Source organism: Pituophis catenifer, unplaced genomic scaffold (assembly GCF_029215685.1).
Source record: "Pituophis catenifer annectens isolate HBS135680 unplaced genomic scaffold, rPitCat1.0.hap2 SCAF_3, whole genome shotgun sequence".
NCBI classification, from domain to species: domain Eukaryota; kingdom Metazoa; phylum Chordata; class Lepidosauria; order Squamata; family Colubridae; genus Pituophis; species Pituophis catenifer.
Genome location: NW_027256883.1, coordinates 50,033,664 through 50,056,145, shown reverse-complemented (window position 1 = coordinate 50,056,145; position 22,482 = coordinate 50,033,664). Strand labels below are relative to the sequence as shown.

Below are 22,482 nucleotides of genomic sequence, written 5' to 3'. Positions count from 1 at the left end.
CAGTAAATTAATAAGGCATCTGCTTTCACTCCCCCCCCCCATTATATAACATGAGAGTCCATCCCATTAAGAAGTATTGCCTGAATCACTAGGCACTTTCTGAAAGAAATTTTAAAATGCTGATGAATTTCTTCCCTAAAATGTTATTTTTACCTTTAAAAAATTAAACAAGACCCCCTATACCTTTTCTCATACATTCTGATAATCACTCATATATATACTCCAACAATTCATTGTGTTTTCAAGTTATCTCACATTTTTCCTAATTTACAAAGACCGAACCCTGACTTCTTGAGTATAACTACAATCACACTTAAAATATCTGAATTAGTTCTCTGTGTTCAACAATATTTCATCTTTTGGCCAAATCCCCCCCCCCCCAAATCTATAAAGCAATATCTATAGAATACCAAACCATATTCTGCTGCTGCACTGTTGAAAGACCATTTCTATTACTGTATAAGATAGTATTAAAAAGGTGTTGGCCTTCTTCCAAACAATGTCACTGAAAATATGAAATACCTTCTTCAAGTTTTTTAATATTTCCATTTAGCTCAGAATTCTCCTTCGTTAGAAAGGCCACATCTTTGGTTAATGTATTATTTGTTTCTTCAAGCTAAAGGAAAATAAAACAATAACTACAGCTGCATTTGAGTAATTGTTGAGGAAAAGAAATAGAAATTTTATAGAAGTATACTGATTCTATTATGGAATTAAAGAATAAATGGACATAACTATATGGCTAATGGCAATTTATCTTTCCATAACCTATTTTTAAATTTGACTTAGCTTAAACATCTCTCTTACCCATGTAGATATTAGCAAAAATATATTAATACCAATACTAAATTTAAGATGACATTCTGTATTAGCACAGTCAAGCTGATGTCATATGAGTCCAGGAAGAACATTAAAGAAATAGTTGGTTTACCAATTGGAGAAAATGGCAATATGGTGATAAGGAAAGAGAAAGATTGAATTATTTAATTCCTATTTACACCTGACGAAAATAGTAATCCAAGTTGCTGGAAACTTCGCTGGGGAAGTAGAACAGAAATCTAAGTCAAAATAGGAAAAGAATGGGTGAAAGAACAAGTAGCTGCTTAGATGAACTTGAATCTTTGGGACCAATCAGACTTAAACTGTCAAAAACTGGCAAATTTTATCTCAGTACCACTGACTGTAATCTTTGAAAACTGTTAAGAGTACAAGGTAAGTGCCAAAAGATTGGAAAAGAGCTGATGACATCTGGAATGGCTCCTACCCTGATCTTGTTCAGGAACCTATTAAAGGCCTGGCCATTCTCCCAGCCTTTGGGATTAGATGATACTTGAGCTCCTGTTGGATGAGAGGTTTTTTTGGCTGATGTGTTTTTCTTCAGACCACTCATGATCTCTTTTGGGTCATTTGTTTTTCTCTTTTATTTGTAAGCTGCCCAGGGTATCTTATTTCGTAGTCAAGAGGCCTCTAATCTTTATGTATGTATGAATGCACCAATAAATTTCTATCAAACTTCAAAAAGAAAAAAAGGCAAACCCCATAAGCTCCCAGATCAATCATGTTGAAATTGCAACTGGGAAAATTCTAGAAAAGATCAGTTTGCAAGCCCTTAGAAAAGTCATTGTGGGTTTGTTAAAAACAGGACACGAAAACATGTTTTTCTTTTGACAAAGTGCATAGATTAACAGATCAAACAGTACGCTCATACTTCACAGAGGATTTGATCAAGTTTGCCATAGCTGCTTAATGAAACAAAACAATGTGGGATGGATGATGCCACTAGCTATGAATTTGCAGCTAGTTGAAAAACCATACCCAGTTAGGGTCCTAAATGGTTTTATGTCAGTATGAGGAAGTGATCTAGTAGAGTATTCAGATTCAACATTCAACTCTTCAAGGAAAGCACAAGATAACTGTTTAAAATCAGATTTTGTTTCAACCAGAGCTAACTGTGTACACAGTTTCTCACAAGTCATAACTACTTTTTAAACACTACACTAGAAAATAGTACAATGTATTGTAATATTCAGCTTGGGGAGACAATTTCTTACTTAGCTATGAACTCACTAACAGTTTACAAATTCTGCTAAGCCATTATTCATGATTTGTAGAGCAAAACCCAGTGCTCTAACATTTTCATAATTGACACAGATAAGGGGATCAAATGGATACTCATTAAATTTGCAGATTACAGGAAGCTTGGTGGGGAGAAAACAGGTTTGAGGTAGAAAATGATAGACTTGTACCTGGCCCTACTTAACATACAACAGTTTAGTTGTGAGCAATGTAGACTTCTGCACTTTAAGCAGGGAAAACCAGATGCATTATTGGCCATACCTTCTATCTCAGCACCAGTACTTGTGTGAAGGATCCAAATGCTTTGATAGCTACTGATTAAGCATGAACAAGCAATGTGCTACAGCCACCTCAAGAGCTAATGGAATCTAAAGCAGTATCAACAGAGATACAGTCTCCAGTTCATGGGAAGTGAGAGTTCCACTCTATGTTGCATTGGTCAGACTGCCCCTGGGTATTGTGTCCAGTTCTGGTTGCCAAAATACAAGAATATAGGGGGATATAGGGGGAAGACAAAGATGGAGCCCTGGAGATAACATTCTATGAAGAAAGTTATAAACAAACTGGGTATGTTGGGCTTTAAAAGAACTATTAAGCAGTAGAATAGTCTGCTTTCTGTAGTTACTAAGACTCCATCACTGGAGGTTTTCAAACAATGGATGGATGTATATAAAATGGTATGAGATTCTTGCCCTGAACAGGGAGATGGCTGGAAAATTTTCAAAATCTTTTCTAACCTATAATTCTGTGATTTCTAATGCCGGAAAATGTTTCATATTTCATTAAAGGAAACCTCATCCTTATTTAGCTATATGCATTCATCCATCATGCTACTGAAGATTTGTAAGAAAAACAAGCATGCATCATAGTAATCACTCAGTATGTAGTGACATTACTAAAGATACATTTCTTTCTCACAGTATAATAAACTAACTTCATGATACAAAAAATATAAATATACCTTACCCGACTGACAATATTGTCCTTATCAGTAATTTCTAGTCTATTTCGTGATGCTGCTTTCTTACTCTCTTGTGTTAGTTCAAAATACTGTTCTTCAAGGAGAGCTCGGGCTAATTGTTCAGATTCAGCTTTTGTTTCAGCCAGATCTAACTGTGTAACAACAGCTTCTCTGCAACACAAAATTATTATTTTTTAAAAATACTAATTATGCAAAATATTACATTGCTCTTTTAGAAATAATGCAATGTAGTTGCTCAACTTAGGATATAATTTCGTATTTAGCTATAAAGTCCTTGATGGTTTGATCATGGTTTGTTTTAGACATAATTTGTGAACAATCCATCATGATAATTATGCTAAGCCATAATGGAGATTGTTTGACTCAGATTGATAAGGTGTGAGCCCAGCATTGTTTAGCTCCTGGCCAGTGACTTGTACATTATACAAACTACTATGTTTCAGTTCAAGGCAATTACAGGAATAAATTGCAATCCCTATCAGATTCCAGAGGAGATCATTATTGCTACTGAAAAAATATGTAAGATTAAAAAAATCCTTGCATACTGAATTATCAGAATTTTCTATTTCTGCTGGGACTAACAAACAAACAAACATCTCATACTTTTGTACAAACATCGTTATACTTTTTTTTCACTGAATACTGTACATACATTTCCATAGCCAACAAAGCTGCTTTTTAGACACATTTTAAAATACAACCAATTATAAAAGATACTTATATTTAATAAGATAATGTTTTGTTCTAGCTAATGTTTTGAAAATGTGCTAACTTGACATCCTTTGTTTTAAGAACTTTTTTTCTCTTAAAATATAGGCAGCAATCCACAAAATTATCATATTTAAATTCCTTTTGTTTCCAAGTGATAAAAAAAATTTTTCTCTTTCTGGGAGATGGGTGGTTCAAAAATGTAAAAAATACATATATACATACGTATTCCATCAACAATATCAATGTTGCTTAGAGTATCTCAATTTTGGAAGGACACTGTCCATAAAAGTGACTTACTTTTCATTTAGTAGTTCTTGTATTTTTTTCTGCATTTCTTTATTTTTTTCCTCAATTTCTTCTTTGAGTTCTTTAACTTGAGTTTTATAAAGTGTCTGGAAATTTTTTAAAAAGGCACCATCATCATTTAGACATTGTTACAATCCAGAGATTTCCATTTATTAGTCAAACTTGGGATGATGATAAGAGCTACATACCGGTATTATTCAATCTATATTTGTGTATTATTTATATCAAGTTTTTACAACCACTCTCTCAAAGAGCTTACAACATTTTTGAAAAAAATGAAAGAGGTTAAAAAATTGTACAATGAAGCCAGCAACAAAGAGATAACTGTAATTTTTACTCAGAGTATTTCCTCTCATGCTGTCTAGTACAGATAGTTCTCAACTCACAATCATTCGTATAGTTCTATTCAAAGTTACAACAGCACTGAAAAAGTGGCTATTTTTTCACACTTACTACCGTTGCATCATCCCCATGATCACATGATCAAAATATGGACACTTGGCAACTGGGTGTTGATGACGGCTGTAGTGTCCTGGATCATGTGATCCTGACCTTCTGACAAGCAAAATCAATTAACAACCGTGTTACTATCTTAACTGCAGAGATTCACTTAAAAACTGTGGCAAGAAAGGTCGTAAAGTGGGGCAAAATTCACTTCACAACTGTCTTGCTTAGTAACAAAAATTTGGGACTCAATTGTGATTGCAAATCAAGGACTACCTGTACAGCAAACAAGTACAGACAGTCTTCAATTTACAATAATTAATTTAAGGACAGTTCAAAGTTATGAAAAAGCAACTTAAACCTATATTTGCACTTACAACTGTTGCCCCACCTCTGCAACCAGCTCACATTTACATCCAACTGTAGCATCCTGCTCTCATATAAACAAGATTTATGATTTTTTTTTTGCCAATTTGGGAAGTTAGATTCACTTAATGATCACATAAAAGTTGTCATGTAATAGGCTGGATTTGATTTACAACCACAACAACTTACAATGGAAATTCTCTTCCCAATTGTGGTCGTAAGTCAAGAACCATTTATAGTGGGGGGGGGGAGAAAATGATCTAGATGAATAAAATAACGGTTAAGTCAATCTGAGATTCACGAGTGCTAGCTTGAAAACAGTTATACCTGCTTGAAGATGTGGGATGAAACAAAAACTCTGTTACAGTTTTCCATACCTAAGAGATATAAAAGAAATTCTTTCCATTTGGAAAGGCCGGATTGAATATTTCCTTCACCCCTTAATGAAGTTTTAATCAATGCTGTCAAGCAAAAAATAAGAACAAGATCTATAGAATGTCTTTTCTAATTAGGCCTTCTTTCTGTCCTTCCCAAATTGGATTTTTTTAAAAAAAGCATTGTGATTTAAATGACATATAGAAGGGTTAACACATTAAAATATTGCAATGATTTAATATAAATATGTTAATCGGTTTGGGCTCTTTTTATTATAAAGTAAGAGCTGAATAGTTACTTTATAATTGGGTAGCTTTTACACCAAGATTAAGATTTCAGAATAAACTGCAAATGCTGTTAGTTTTACAAATTCACTCTCTATCTCTCATCAAGATACATTTAAGGGAATATCATTCATATATTTAAAAAAGATCAGGCCAATCTCAAATAATAAACAAGGCCAGGGCATAGTAGTTGTTGAACTATGGGACTGCTTCTTCTTAGATCTGTGCTATATTTCTGTGCAGTGAAATGCAATGTAATGTACAATTTAAGCCACTGATGGGAATGCTAATTTTGTTTTTTCTACAATCAAAATTCTACAAAACCAAAAAAGAAAAAAACACTATACAATAAGATTCTTTTTTCACTACTTTGTCTAGTGCACTGATTTTCTATTTTCAGAAGAGTTTTTAAGGAGATTTTTTGGGATATATAGGCCAGACATAAGCTAATCAATCACAATAAGCCTTTCTCTTGAGAGTGCCAGTTGTTTAAAAATAATAATGAAAGTGGAAGAAGGCATTTATAAAAGTCATTTCTTGGATATTTAGTGAAAAAAATGATTTATTACAGCAATTCTTTAAACAAACCTGTCTCTTGAAAGAGAGACATTGGAAATCTAAAATACAGGTGCCAATATAGCAAGGTGGGGTTTTAGGCACAGAAAGTCAAGCCAGGTATACTATTGAGCCTAATCTAATACATGTGTCCAAAATGTCAACAAGGGCAAGTCCAGAATGGTTAAAAGACTGGAAAAAAAATGAATTTTACCATTTTTTTTTTGCTTGACAACAGACAAAAAAGTTAATGTCAAACAGTAATTAAAAAACAGCTGTGTTTGTTCTTCCTACCCCATTTATTACTTTTCCCATTATCTAAAAGTGAAGGTCATTATTAATAGATTAATGCAAATTGTACATAACATAATTAAATGCTTGTGCAATATAAAGAACACTTACAGAAAAATATTGTTCAGCTTCTAGCTGATCTTGTAGTTCACGCATTTGGCCTTCGTTCCCTCTGTATTGCCTTTGAGGGAAAAAAAAGTAAAGGAATTTCTATTCTGAACTCTTAGTCATTAGGTGTTCAGTAGATCAAGTAATAAAAGTATTATTTGAATAGAACACAGGCAACTTAAGAAGTCTACAAGTTTAAAATATTTATGCCATTTGTTTTTCATGGATAGTTTACATGAGATATTTGCATAATTATAAATAGTGAAGTCAAACGTCAATAAAACATAGCACAAACCACATTACTAAAAGCAGTCCTTTACAATATAGTTCTTTTTGATAATAAAAAATGTAATTTACTTAGCCAGCTGAGCCAACTCAAATTCTGCTAATCGTTTTGCTTCCAACAATGCATTGATCTCCTGTTTTAGCTGTTTCTCAGAACTCTTTAAACTATCTGCTTCTATAGCATGCATCTTCAGTTCATTCTGTGTCATCACTCTTTTATTTATCTCGTGTTCCAATTGATGTGTCAGATTCTTAACCTAAAAACACAATAAAAATGTATTTATTTCTACATACTTATTTTGGCATTATCCAATTTCAGGCCAAGAATGAAAATGTTTTAATTATTAACAAACTTCTACTCCTTATATTAAATTCACTTATATAAGGATGGGCAGCATTTGAATCTGAAGTGAAAAGGGTTTTGAAGCAGGTGTCGGAGTTAACAACTGGGTTCCTGGGTTAACACTGTAAATGTACAATTCCAGGAAAATATATATTTGAATTAAGGAGGTGCTAACACTTAAAACTACTTTGAAGCACCTTGTAGTATCCTTCTGGCACTCCCTTAACTTAAGCATGTATTTTCTTCCATGGCTACCATGTGAGCCCAGGAAAAGATGGTAGTATTTTTAAAAAGTTGCTGGCAGGCACAATCCATGCCTATTCCGAAACATTATTTTAAGCTTTGGATTGCTGCATATATATCTGAGATCAAAAACAATACTTATGGCATTTTTTTCTTTGCATTAAATTATCTCAATCAAAATATGCTTAAAAATAAATTTTAAAGGCATTTTGCCTTCAGACATCTGGAATTCTGGCCTGAAATGGTCAACATCTGAAAATTATGTGGTCCTTTTGAGTTCTATTCTATATGAATATGTAATATACAGCAACAAGGGCTTGCCTTAATAGGTTCCAAAGTTTTAATATTTTGAGACTTCTGGTGAAAATTAATGGTAGTTTAGTTCTATTTGTCTTCAGGGAAGACAACATCACAGATGAGATTGGAGCCCAGAAGCTAATGCCTGAAGCCAAACTTCCTCTGATCCAGATAAAGGAGGAAGTATGAAAACAACGCATCTGATTAACCAGGAAAATTAAACAGACCAGATGGATTACCATTTTTTATAACAAATACTTTCTGGATGAACTTTCACAACTCCTCCAAATTACAATGAACTCTATTCTGTAAGAGCCATAGTGGTGCACTGGTTAGAATGCATATTGCATGCTAATTCTGCTGACTGCCAAGATCCTGACCAGCTCAAGGATCAGCAATCTGGATTCTCATTTTACAGATCTTGGAAGGATGGATGGCTGAGTCAATTTTGAGCTGCTCAGGATCAAACTCCTGGCAGTTGAGTAGAGTTAGCCTGCAATACTGCATTCTAACCACTGCGCCAACGCTGAGAAAGAGAAGGTTATCAGAAATAGAACAAAATTTGAGATTTGGGTGGGATAGTTATTTACAGTATGATAAAGTTAATGTAGAACTTATTATTAAAAAAAGTTTTAATGTTTCTATTTTTTTCACAATGTATCAAAACAAAGGTTCAAGTAGTTTCATAAGAAGTCTCATATACCTGTCAATGGCCTTCCAATTCTATTTAAAACTGCTTAATTAAGATTCAGGAAAGATTTTAGAATATCATGCCCAGAGCCCTAGGTGTGGGGAAGTTTATAAATAAATAATTTGTGAAATTAATTTTGTGGTGGATTTGAAGCTACAGAGATTTTTGGGTTCATAGAAATAAGGTAATTTTTCATGTACGCATAAAAGGAATGTTCACATGAGTATAGAAATTACTGTCTTACATCATCTTCCAGTCTCTCTTTCTGTTCAGTAAGGTGCTCAATCTTCTGTTGTGATTGCTTCAGATCAAAGTCTAACATGGAACATTGTTTTTCAATCTGAACTATTCTATTTTCTGCCTTCTCTCTTGCTGCTCGTTCTTCCTTTACCTTTTTTTCAATTTCTATGAGGGGAAAAGACAGACAACAAAAACTAAATATAGGTAGTCCTCACTTACTGCATTTAGTACCAATGTGTCGCTAAGCCTAAGTCACAATATCAATTCATTTCTGGCTCAATTGTTAAGCAAATAACTGTGGATCATTAAATGTGATGTCACTTAACTACAGATTTTCTGCCAGCTTCCCAATTTGCTTGTTGGAAGCTGGCTGTGAAGATCACAAATGGCAATCGTGGCCCATGGAATACTACAACTGTCATAAATGTGCATTGGTTACCAAGCGCCCGAATTATGATCATGTAGATTACAGGAATAGAGCCATAACTTTGAAGACCAGTTGTAACATTTTCAGAGTCGTCTTAACTTTGAATAATTGCCGAACAAGTGATTGCTAAGTGAGAAATACCTTAAAGTGCATTAGAAAAGCAAAAAAGAATGTATTCATGAGCTCTTTCAGATATCCTACTGAGAGGTGAGAGAAAATATTAAGAATTTGGAATAGCTATATTAATATCTAGAGTAAAAATCTCCTAGAATTGTTACCTGTACTATAATGATATACCTAATTCATATAGATTACATACGGTGAAATAATACATGAATGATGGCCAGCTGTTCTCTCTTGTTATTATCTCATATCATTAACTTATTAATGATATGAGAAACAGAGACTGGTACCTAGATTTTTTTATATTAAATAACAGAAAATAACTACTCCACATCTCAGCAGGGATCAGCTTTCCCAGGTAGACAAATAGAAAATATGACCAGGCACTTTAACTCTACTTTGTTGTAAGGCTACATTAACAAAATTTTGTCAGAATGATAATACAAATCTTCTGCTGTCTCGTTTACATCCCGAGAAGGTAAGGTTCCTTTCCAAGTTTCTTTCTCTGCCCATTATATAGATGCGTGCTATGGCCTCTCTTATCTAATCATTCCCTAAGCAGCGTCTCTTCGCTCCATCTCCCAATGTCATTACACCAAGCCACGTTTCTGGTAAAAGAGACTTTCCTACAATAGTAGATTAATATTCTGTAGAAATCTACTGCATTTCCAGAACTATGATGAATCATGCTGAAAGTTAATTTGACACCCCCAGTATCCCATTTCCTAAAAGAAATTTCCCAAATTTACAGCAAGCCCAGAAAAGTATGCAGCTTAGACTGCTTAGTCCAGGGATGTCAAACTCGTGATGATACGTTGTCACATGACGTATCACAACTTTCCCTTTTGTTAAACCGGGGGTGGGGGTGGCCAGCTCATGACACATCCAGCCTGAAGGCCGCAAGTTTGACACCCCTGGCTTAGTCTCTAATGCAGGGCTGTCAAACTCACATTGTCACAGCGGCATCATGTGACATATCAGGACTATTTTCCCCTTCGCTAAACTGGGCAGGGCCAGCACATGATGCATCTGGCCTGTGGGCCGCGAGTTTGTTAACCCTGCTCTAATGGGAAATCATCAGAAAACCAAAGGTCTTCAGGCCAGATAGGGAATTGGGGGGGAAGGGGGGAGGGGAAATCCCAAAAGAAGGTGGTGGCAAACTAGATGGTTGCCAAGGAAACTACACAGATTTGAAAGGAATATGCAACCAATTATTTAAAGAGAGAAATATATAAACACTAATTATATATTAATATATAAATTAATTCTTGCTAATTCTTTAAGAACTTACCATACATAGCAACAGATTTGGCCTCTTCTATTGACTGATGCTTGTCAGTTAACCGAGCTTTGTTTATGTTATGTTCATTTATTTCTTGCTCTAAACGTTGTTGTATCGTTTTAAGTTTGTAGTTTAGATCTATTTCTAAGTTATTCTTCTCCTGCAAGATATTTTGTATAAAATGGTGTAAGATATACAAAATATGACAAGTATTCATATTTTATCATTACTTTCCAGTACCTTTCTTCTTCCTACATACATTTTTATTTGATACAAATCTACTGGATCCTGAGTCTGTATCAGTAAAATGCCTGTGGGATATGGGCAATAATATACTAATTTGAATGATAGTTTTTAAACTCTAGCATGCATAGAGTGAAATGTACTTGGAGTAAAATTATGTGTTGATTTTGCTTATAGTATATTAACTAAAATATGTCAAAGGGACCAGGATTATCCTGTTAATAGGTAATATTGCATTTGGCACAGATGCAATAGATAAGATTTGTCTAGATTGCTAAATAATAAAAGCCACGGTGGATAGAAGAGGTCAATATGTATAGGATCACTGGGTGATGACTGTGTCATATGGAAAGCTATGAATTGAAATATAAGATGCATAAATGGTAAACAATATGAAAGAAAATGGAAAAAATGCATGTCTGTGAGACTAAGAGAAGAAAGATGAAATAGATCTGAATAAAAATGGTGCAGTCTGTTCAACAGATGCAGAGAAGTAAGGATGTAGGGTCAATTATGAATAAACGAGCTAAAATATAGCTCAGGATCACCTTCCAAAAGAAGTAAAATGGCTGTAAGAGCCTGCTTCTGCCCACTTTAAATGAAAGCAAAACTTAGGTATGTCAAGAAAAACATGATTTTAAATTGAATGTAGTATGAGTTACTTAAAAAGAATATAGGTAATCCCTGGGTTACAAGCGTTCCCTTAGCAAACGTTCAAAGTTAACTGATAAGCGCCCCCTAGTGTTTATGAACTAGTTTATGAACTAGTGTTTATGAACTAGTTCCGAAACTACGAATGTTGCACCACTCTTATATTTTGTTCACCCTTAGGAAAAACCGCAGAGGCTCTGGAATATTTCTGCCTATTCCGCTCCACTCTGCACTTTGCCAGCCAAAACAGAGGTTCGGAGGGGTGGGCTCACCCAGCACTTTGCCAACCAAAACGGAAGTTCAGAGGGGTGGTTACACTTTATGGCAGCTACTCTCTTTTCTCGGACTATACAATTGCAGACATACTTGCTTCAATAAGGTGCAAGTGGGTACTATGTCCATTTCCAATATACTACAACTATCTTTCCCACAAATCCAAAGTGTTGCATGGCTTACCATTTAGTAATAATTATAATTTAACAGCAGGTCTCAAATTGATTTCTGGTTCTCCCTTCTTCCATTGCCTTACTGAATTTTACTATTTGTATATTTTCAAATGTACATTTACCTTTAGTTCTAAAAATACACAGATATATTTTTTTATTCTAAATATACAATTCTATTCCAAGATACATAAGACTTTGTGCCTCATTACTTAGTTACCTTACCTTTTCAGAATGATTAAGCATGTCTTGGGCCTTTTTTCTTTCTTCTTCTACTCGCTCAAGATTATTTTTCACACCTTTGATTTCTTCTTGTAAAGATGTAATCCGAGCTACAGAATTAATTAAATATATTTAACTGTATCTATGACTTTAGATGGACAAAAATTGTTTACCATCTATGCTCTCAACTTTCATTAAAGTATTAAACTGAAAATTTGTAAACATATATTTTCATATGGGTACACATATATGCAAATAACTATTGAAAATGAAATGTATGCAAGAAAGTCTAAGTGACCACATTTAATTAAATTGGCAGATATGGAATATTCACATTTGCTAGTCTTTATAATGCTAGTCTTTATAAATTTGAAGAATTTATATTTATTGATGCAAATAGATTACATTCACAAATTTCCCAACACATTTGTAGAGTAGCACAAGTAAAAGGTTTTTTTAGAAAGACATTAAGTACCTATTCCTCAGAAAGCTATTTTAACCCACTATCTATTGTTCACCCTCAGTAAAAAGTATTTATGATGAATATTTAATATCTGTGAAAAATGAAATCATAGGATTTAATTCTATGATTTAGGTTCTGTTCAAAAATAGATTTTCTTAACTATTTGTACAAGATAAAAAGATCCAAGAGTAGTTAAGGCAGGATAAGAGAGAAAGTATTTATTCTCACACTATGATCATTATTAGTAGAAATACCATTTTTTTTCTGAACATTCTTTTTATATTGTGGGATTCTAAGCAGTGTACAAAAATATAAAAGCTTTAGATAAATCAATTTTGCATGTTCAAAACCCAAACTATATAAGCCAGAAATGCTTCAAAGAAAGCTCAGGCTACATTTTTTTTTCTAGCCAGAAACACATCTGAAATTGGGACAGTGGACTCATTCATAACCTGCCTGATGTGGAAACTCTTTAGAATCATAAACAAACATATTTTATCTAGTTTTACTGCACATATTTTAAGATAGTTTCAAGGATGTTCTCTACCTTCCCATGAGGATTCACAAAGATTTTTGTAACTAAATACAATGCAAGGGATATAGTTTTGTTTTGCAAAATGGTAGGTGCTTTTAATTTTTTTTTAAAGTTAACATGGCCAAGATGTCCTCTGGAGGATAAAATACTGTCTTATTGAAAAAAAAAAATATTTATTTATTTTTATTTTTATTTTTTTCATATTTGTATACCGCCCTACTCCCGAAGGACTCAGGGCGGTGAACAGCCATAATAAATACAAATACATATAGAAGTTAAAAACTATTAAGAAACAGATTAAGTAATTTAGGTTCAAAGATTTAAAAACATCCAAATTTATCTAAAGAGGTTTAAAACCCAATTTAAAAGGCAGTTTAAAAGCCAATTAAAAAGGGAGAGTTAGGCCAGACCAGCTTGTTGGAATAGAAATGTTTTCAGGGCTCGGCGGAATATGCGTAAGTCTTGGATGTTTCGTAACTCTGGGGGAAGCCCGTTCCAGATGGTAGGTGCCCCCACAGAAAAGGCTCTCCCCCTGGGGGCCGTCAGTCGACATTGTTTGGCCGACGGCACCCTGAGGAGTCCCTCTCTATGGGAGCGAACTGGTCGGTGAGAGGCTATTGGTGGCAGGAGGCGGTCTCGTAAGTACCCTGGTCCTGAGCCATGGAGCGCTCTAAAGATAGTAACCAAAACCTTGAAGCGCACCCGGAAGACCACTGGGAGCCAGTGCAGCTCGCGCAGGAGGGGGGTTACATGAGAGCGCCACATTGCTCCCATTACCACCCGTGCGGCCGCATTCTGGACCAGTTGGAGCCTTCGGGTGCTTCTCAAGGGGAGCCCCATGTAGAGAGCATTACAATAATCCAGGCGTGAGGTGACAAGGGCGTGAGTGACCGTGCGTAACGAGTCCCGATCCAGAAAAGGATGCAACTGGCGAATCAGGCGAACCTAATAAAAAGTCCTCCTGGCTACGGCCGTCATATGCTCTTCAAAAGACAGCCGTGAGTCCAGGAGGATGCCCAAGTTGCGAACCCCATCTGTGGGGGCCAACGACTCGCCCCCAATAGTCAGAGATGGCGCCAACTGACTATATCGGGACGAACGGAAGCCACAGTCACTCGGTCTTGGATGGGTTGAGTCTGAGTTTGTTCCAAAAAATAAATGAGTAAAGAACAATATATTATGTTAAACTCAAGTACAATTTTTCATATTATTATAGGGAGCTATAAAAAAATAAATAGTACCATTTTTGTTTGATTTTTTTTCCCATGGGATTTAAAACTTAATCACAGAGTTCTTTGGGGAAGTAGACTTTCATTTCTTAAACAAAAACATTACAATAATTTCTCTTTTCCTCCTCCAACTTTCTATTATGTTGTACAGTTGATTTCTGTACTTCTAGATGGCCATAATATAATCTAAAGTCAAATTGCAAGTGATACAGCCACATGGTTCTAATAGCATATATCTTTTCTTTCAGTTTTGTCTCTATAGGGACATTTGGATGCATTCTACACATATCCAAAGGCCAGACTGGATTCTCTATTTTATGCTGCTATATTGTAACTTATTGCAACAATTCATGTCTAATATGTCTGTAACATAGGATGCATATAATTGGCATGATAAATTCTTTTGTACAGTAATGCTATTTCTATTCAATCCTCAATGTTTTATGTTTTTAACCCTAAACCCAGTTGTTTTATAGTTATTTATGTCATTGTAAACTGACCAGAATCCTTTGATGGTGAGATGGCATATAAATTTAATTAATTAATTAATTAATTAATTAATTAATTAATTAATATCTTATTTTCCAGATATGAAAACAAAGAATGAGATCATATTATTTGTCCATTATGTATTGAAATTCTGCAAAAAAAAAACAGCTACTACAAATTCTTAGTTTTACATAACATATGCAGTCTTTACACTTGTATAAGAGCATTTATATTTATTTAGCTTTCACCATTCATAAACGTAACTCAGTCTGAAATTGTTATTTATATTTCAAGCTATCAGAGAAAAAAAACTTTACATTTTATAATTACACTATGGTAAAATTATTACCTTGTAGCTCTCCAATAATTTCTGATCCATGACTCCTATCTCTTCGTTCTACTTCCAGTGCTCCTTGTAGCTGGAAATAATCCTTTTCCACCTGTAATTTTGTGTTTTCCAGAATTCTGCATCTTTCCTGCAATTCCCTATTTAATGATTCAAATTGACTTATTGACTTGCTCATTTCTGTATGACTTTTCCTTAATCTTGCTGCAGTATCTGACTCTGTTCTCAGCAAATCATTGGCCTCTTCAAGCTGTATGAGCAATGGAGTTAGGAAAAAAAATAGAGGTTAGTCTAAAATGAGCATGGCTCATATTTACCCTAAAAAAAGAGATTTAGTTACAGTGCCTTCAGAATGTATTCAGACCTCTTTCACTTTTGTTAATTGTTATGCTTCAGCCTGATTCTATAGTTGTTGAAAATCATTTTTTTCTCATTAATTTACACTCGCTACTCTATAATGACAAAGTGAAATGTTTATAATTTTATTAAAAATAAAAAACTTAAACATTAGCATAAGTATTCAGACCCTTCACTTGGTACTTTGTTGAAGCGTCTTTGGCAGCAATTACAACCTCGAGTCTTTTCAAGTATGTTGCAACAAGCTTGGCACACCTGGATTAGGAGATTTTCTGCCATTCTTCCTTGCAAATCCTCTCAATCTCAATCTCACCAGATTGGATGGTGGCGACTTTCAGGTTCTTCCAGAGATGTTCAATAGGGTTCAAGTCAGGGTTCTGGCTAGGCCAACCCTAGGACATTCACAAAGTTGTCCCTAAGCCACTCCTATCTTGACTGTGTTATCTTGATTGATCATTGTCATGTTGGAAAGTGAACCTTTGGCCCAGTCTCAGTTCCTGAGCACTGTGGAACAGGCTTTCATTGAGGATATCCCTGTACTTTGCTCCCGTCAGCTTTCTTTCAACCCTGACCTGTCTCCCAATCCCTACTGCTGAAAAACACCCCCACAGCATGATGTTCCCATCACCATGATTCACAGTTAGGATGATATTGGGCAGGTGATGAGTGGTGCCTGGTTTCTTCCAGACATAATGTTTACAACTGAGGCCAAACAGTTCAATCCTGGTTTCATCAGACCAGAGAATCTTGTTCCTCACAGCATGAGTCCTTCAGGTGCTTTTTTGAAAACTCCAACTGGGTTTTCATGTGTTTGCACTGAGGAGAGGATTCCATCTAGGCACTCTGCCATAAAGCCCAGATTAGTGGAGGGGTGCAGTGATGGTTGTTCTTCTGGAACTCTATCCAATCATAAGATCTCTGGAGCTCAGCCCATCGGGTTCTTGGTCACCTCTCTTACTAAGGCCTTTCTCCCTGATTGCTCAGTTTGACAAGTTGTACCAAACTTCTTCCATTTGAGAATTATGGAAGCCACTGTGTTCTTAAGAACCTTCAATGCAGCAGAAATTTTATTGTAGCCTTCCCCAAATCTGTGTCTTCCAATAATCCTGAATCCAATAATTCAGAGTCTCTGAACTCTTCAGGCCATTCCTTTGACCTCATGACTTTTGCTATGCTACAATATGCATTGTCAGCTTGAGGCCTTCTATAGAGAGATGTGTGCCTTTTCAAATCATGTCCTATCAATTTACCATAGGTTGACTCCAATCAAGGTGTAGAAACATGTAATCAACAATCAAGAGAAATGGAGGCACCTGAGCTAAATTTCAAGTGTTGTTGCAAAGGAACTGAATACTTATGCCAATGTGATATTTCAGTTTTTTCTTTTTAATAAATTTACAGACTTTATCACTATGGGGTAGCGAGTATAGATTAATGAGAAAAAATGAATTTCAACAACAGTACAATCAGGCAACTCAATGTAACGCATAGGACAAGCTAAAATCATAGTATAATAACAGAAGAACAAAATAGAAAAACAACTGTCTAGGAATAATTAATCATTAAAATAATTAAAACAATCATAACAAACTAGTAACATCATAAAATCCTAAGGTCCAGGGTCTCTTGAAAATAGAAACACATTTAACTGATGGCAGAAAATGACCTAGTGGTCCGTCAAGTCTGTCGTTTCAGTTTTAATTAAAAAAAAAAAAAAATTAGTCAGACAATGGACATATATTTATTCCAAGCATGTTTAAACTCAGTTATTGATGATTGATCCACTACCTCTACTAGAAGTTGGTTCCAAGCTTCCACTACTATTTCTAGATCTTTAGGGCTTTTGTGAAGGACAGCAGTATGCAAACCAGGAGGAATTAATATATGCAAAATTACTTACTTGCTTTTGCAACTGTGTAATTTTTTCATTTGTAATATGTGAGTGTTGACTAATTTTTTTTAAGTCTTCCAGCTGATCTTTTAATGTTGACGCTAAAAGCAAAGAAAGACATTTTAAACATACATTTTAATATTTTCAGGTAAATTGCAGAAATAAAATGTTCAAAATGCAAACACTTTCCATTTTATTAAAAAAAACAATTTCAATCATGCCTTCTATTGATGATTATGGTCTGAGGAAAGAACAGAGGATTCTGCAGTTGAAACGTTAGTCCAAGGAATTGTGTCATCAACAAAACCATAGATTCCTGAACCAGGATATATTATCTACTAAAAGGCTTTTGTAAAAGATATGCTTTACCTCACAAAGATTGAGAAAAACGTGTTTCAAAGGCATTTTACTGACATTGGTCATCAGGCAGACTTTAAATTAACCATGGAGGGGTAAAAGACCAATACCCAGAACTACACTCAAAACAGTAAGCCTTATAACAAGAAAGGAAGTGATAAGAAGGGGGCCATAGAAATGCATCAGAAGTTAAGCAGGCAAACCCTAAGAAAGACAGTACTAAAGGGCTCAAATGACTGTAACCTAATACTCAGAGAATGGGGAAGAAAATAGAGAAGATGAAATCTCAGTACCAAGGTAGAAGGGGGGAGGAGGGGATATGTTGCAAATATGACATCGTTGATATTGCTGAAATTTGGTGGGAGGGAATCCAAGATTGGGGTATGTACATGTAGTCCTTGACTTACACAACTCATTTGGTAACTTTTTGAAGTTATAATGGCACATGACCATTTTTCACATTTATAATCATTGCAGCATCCTAATGGCCACATGATCAAAATTTGGATGCTTGGCAACTGGTATGTATTCATGATGGTTACAGTATCTCAGGGTCACAATATCTTCTTCTGCAACCTTTTGACGACCAAAGTCTATGGGGAAGCCAGATTCACTTTATAACTGTGTTACTAACTTAAGAACTGCAGTGATTCAATTAACAAGAGTAGCAAGAAAGGATGTAAAATGGAGCAAAACTCACTTAACAAGTGTCTTGCTTAGCAATAGAAATTTTGGGCTCAATTGTGGTCGTAAGTCAAGGACAACCAGTACTGGTAAGACAAAATTTGACCATGCCTAACAAAAGAAATGCAAATTCATTATATATCAACCTTGACTATACAATATGGAAATTTATTATAGTGAAAGTCTATCCTGGACAGGATATTGGACTAGAATACCTCCGAAGTCTCTATGATTGTATGAAGTTTTCTTACTGTAATATACAAAATAAAATACAGCTTACCTTCATTTTCTGCATTTCGACGTTTTTCATTCTCCTGTTCAGCTTTTCTTTGATATTCATTAATTCTATGTTGCAAGAGCATCTTTTCCTTCTCTACTTGAGTAACTGTTGATTCCAAATTTTTTTTCTGATTTCCCTGTAAGTTATATTTAGCAATAAAACTCTACAGCTAAGCATTCATCTGAATATTTACAATATAGAATTGCGATTATTTTAATCAAAAGATTTTTACAATAAATAAAACACAATGAAATACATTTGCTACTTTAAATTATAATAAACTGATATATAGACAATTTAGTATTAGTTTTTATATAATAACTATGATCACTTTGAAAATGTATCAAAAAAATAGTTCTGAAGGGCGATTAGAAATTTCAATGCTACAAAAGGTATCTTAAGCCTGAATAAGGTTTAAAATACTTAATTTGCACCTTAAAATCCATCAAAATCCACAAATAAAATGTTGACTCTCACATTCTGGGGGCTGTGAGAATCACAACCAATATTCCATCATGCTGAAAATAGGGTTTTTTTTTTGTTTTTTGTTTTTTGCAGTACTAACCTACTGTAAATTACATTTTGTTTAAAATAAAACATCTTTAAACCAGCACTTGGTGGGGGACCCGGGGTCGAGGGGGGGGTTAGAGCTTATCCAGATAGTGTTTCTAACATCAATACTATGGGTCGGAGGGGCAGATATGGAGGGAGCAGGGGGCCATATCGTGTCAGGGGAGCACGCGCGCACTGTTTACGAGCAGTGTCGCGCTCCGGCCCCCAAGGCTCCACTCGTTCCCCAGGTTGCACAGACCCTCAGGGCCCGGGCCTTCGGCTGATGTTGTGCAATGCCAGGTCTGTAGTAAATAAAGCCCCCTTCATTTGTGATCTTGTTCAGGGGGGGAGCGGACCTGGCAGGTATTAAAGAGACCTGGTTGGGCCAGGAGGGGGGGGTTCCCCTCGTTGAAATGTGCTCACCAGGTTTCCATGCATTCCATCAGCCAAGGTCACAGGGGAGGGGCGGGGGGGGTAGCGGTTATTATTAAAGAAGGTCTTAGACCGAGGGAGGCCGCTGTTCCTCAGACGGCTGTGAGTCCCTCCTTGTGAAGTGGGGTCATGGGGTACAGATGGGTTTGCTGATCACGTACCTGGCTCCCTGCCACGTGGCAGCAGCCCTGCCCGAGCTACTCAACATCATTGCAGCGGTGGCGGTTGACACCCCTAGACTTATGGTCATGGGGGATTTCAACCTGCCATCCGTGGGTGAGACGTCTGAGGTGGCTCGGGAGTTCATGGCTTCCATGACAGCTATGGACCTGACCCAGCTAATTCATGGCCCTCCCTACACGGGGGGGGGGGGGGGAAACATGCTGGACCTGGTTTTTGTCTCTGGACAGTGGTTGAGTGATCTTGAGATAGGAGATATAGTCACCGAGCCCTTGTCATGGTCAGATCACTCTCTCCTTTGTCTTGACCTTCGAACCGCTGCACCTCGCCGCAGGGAGGCGGAGCCGGTAAGATGGTTCCACCCCAGGCGCCTGATGGAGCCTGATAGGTTCCAGATGGAGCTTGGGCCATTCCCTGAGGCTCTGGCTCACGCTTCGACTGGAGACCTAGTGGCCGCCTGGATAGGGTGGCCGCTGGAGCTCTGGATCGGGTCGTGCCTTTGCGGCCTCTGACCCGGCGCCGCTCTCATCTGGCTCCTTGGTTTATTGAGGAGCTAAGGGAGATGAAGCTCCAGAAAAGACGCCTAGCGAGCAGTTGGAGGGCCAGCCTTTCTGAATCTGACCAGACACTGGTAAGATCTCATATTAAGAATTACCTAGTGGCGATAAAAGCAGCAAAGTGTAATTATTTTGCCGCTCTTATTGCGTCATCAGATAACCGCCCAGCCGCCCTGTTTAGGGTGACCCGCTCCTTGCTCCACCAGGGAGTGCGGGAGGACCCCTTGGAGGGTAGAGCTGAGGACTTTGTACAGTATCTGCATGACAAAATCACTCAGATTCGGGAAGACCTGGACTCCGACTGGGTAGTTTCAGGGGGGATTACTGAGGCAGGTCTTGAGAATGTTATCTGGGATGAGTTTGATCCTCTGACTCCTGATGACGTGGACAGGATTCTGGGTAGACTGAACACGACCACATGTTTGTTGGACCCATGTTCCTCCTGGTTAGTGCTGACGCGAGGCTGGCTCCAGGGGATTATAAATGCTTCATTGGGTGAGGGTGACTTTCCCGCTGCCTTGAAAGAGGCGGTGGTGAGGCCTCTCCTCAAGAAGCCTTCTCTGGACCCGGCAGTGTTGTCAAATTATCGTTCGGTCTCCAACCTTCGCTTTGTGGTGAAGGTTGTTGAGAGTGTGGTTGCGCGACAGCTCCCCCAGCACCTGGATGAAACGGTATATCTGGATCCGTTCCAGTTGGGTTTCAGGCCTGGGTCCAGCATGGAAACGGCATTGGTCGCGTTGGTTGATGATCTCTGGAGGGCTCGGGACAGAGGTTGTTCCTCTGTCCTGGTCCTATTAGATCTCTCAGTGGCTTTTGATACCATCGACCATGGTATCATGCTGCACTAGTTGGAAGAGTTAGGGGTAGGGGGCACTGTTTTGCGGTGGTTCTCCTCCTTCTCTCCGACCGGTTGCAGTCTGTGTTGGCAGGGGGGCAGAAGTCGACCCCGAGGCGCCTCATATGTGGGGCATCCCTTCTGTTCAACATTTATGTAAAGCTGTTGGGCGAGATCATCCATGATTTCGGAGTGGAGTACCATCAGTACGCTGATGACACTCAGCCGTACATCTCCACCCCGAACCACCCCAACAATGCCCTTGAAGTGATGTCCCGGTGCCTGGAGGTCGTGAGGATCTGGATGGGGAGAAACAGGCTCAGGCTCAACCCATCCAAGACCAAGTGGCTGTGGTTTCCGATGTCCCGATATAGTCAGTTGGTGCCATCACTGACTATTGGGGGCTGGCCCCCACGGAGAGGGCTCGCAACTTGGGCATCCTCCTGGATTCACGGCCGTCTTTAGAAGAGCACTTGACAGCCGTGACCGGGAGGATTTTTCATCAGGTTCACCTGATTCGCCAGTTGTGTCCCTTTCTGGATTGGGACTCCTTACGCACGGTCACTCATGCCCTCGTCACTTCCTGCCTGGACTACTGTAACGGTCTCTACATGGGGCTCCCCTTGAGGAGCACCCGGAGGCTCCAACTGGCACAGAGTGCGGCTGCGCAGGTGATTATGGGAGCGACACAGCGTTCCCATGTAACACCTCTCCTGCACGAGCTGCACTGGCTCCCAGTGGTCTTCCATGTGTGCTTCAAGGTTTTGGTTACCACCTTTAGAGCGCTCCATGGCTTAGGACCTGGTTATCTACGGGACCGCCTGCTGCCACCAGTAGCCTCCCACCGGCCGGTACGCTCTCATAGAGAGGGGCTCCTCCGGGTGCCGTCGGCCAAACAATGTCGGCTGGCGGCCCCCAGCGGGAGAGCCTTCTCTGTGGGGGCACCTACCAACTGGAATGAACTCCCCCCGGAGATACGGAGAATCCCGGATCTACGCACCTTCCGCCGTGCTCTCAAGACCTTTTAATTCCATCAGGCTGGCCTGGCCTAACTTTCCCTTTTCCCTTTTAAAATGTAAATTTTAATCTGTTCTTAATTATTGGGGTGTATTAAATCTGTCTTGGGCCAAATTGTTTAATTCGGTTTTATTTTGCTTTTAAATTTTGTATTTATGTGTTTTATCTTGTTGCTGTTCACCACCCTGAGTCCTTCGGGAGTAGGGCGGTATATAAATAAAATAAAACCTAAAACCTAAACTTAGATGATTTTTAAAACTAGCTATTTCTATGCTGTTTATACTAAACAG

The 22,482-nt window shown here is 37.6% G+C and overlaps 1 protein-coding gene across 2 annotated transcripts in view; it reads right to left on the bottom strand.

Annotated features, from left to right (window-relative positions):
- Positions 1-22,482, bottom strand: part of ROCK1 (Rho associated coiled-coil containing protein kinase 1) — an 87,088-nt gene that overhangs the window by 19,147 nt on the left and 45,459 nt on the right. For both annotated transcript variants that reach the window (XM_070940596.1, XM_070940597.1), the window contains exons 14-24: positions 18,620-18,755; positions 17,308-17,399; positions 15,054-15,300; positions 11,992-12,098; positions 10,439-10,589; positions 8,602-8,762; positions 6,856-7,040; positions 6,502-6,571; positions 4,067-4,161; positions 3,043-3,208; positions 523-616 (exon numbers count right to left, since the gene is read on the bottom strand). In XM_070940596.1, coding sequence (XP_070796697.1) covers positions 523-616; positions 3,043-3,208; positions 4,067-4,161; positions 6,502-6,571; positions 6,856-7,040; positions 8,602-8,762; positions 10,439-10,589; positions 11,992-12,098; positions 15,054-15,300; positions 17,308-17,399; positions 18,620-18,755 — 1,504 coding nt within the window. The remainder of the gene's footprint in view (positions 1-522; positions 617-3,042; positions 3,209-4,066; positions 4,162-6,501; positions 6,572-6,855; positions 7,041-8,601; positions 8,763-10,438; positions 10,590-11,991; positions 12,099-15,053; positions 15,301-17,307; positions 17,400-18,619; positions 18,756-22,482) is intronic.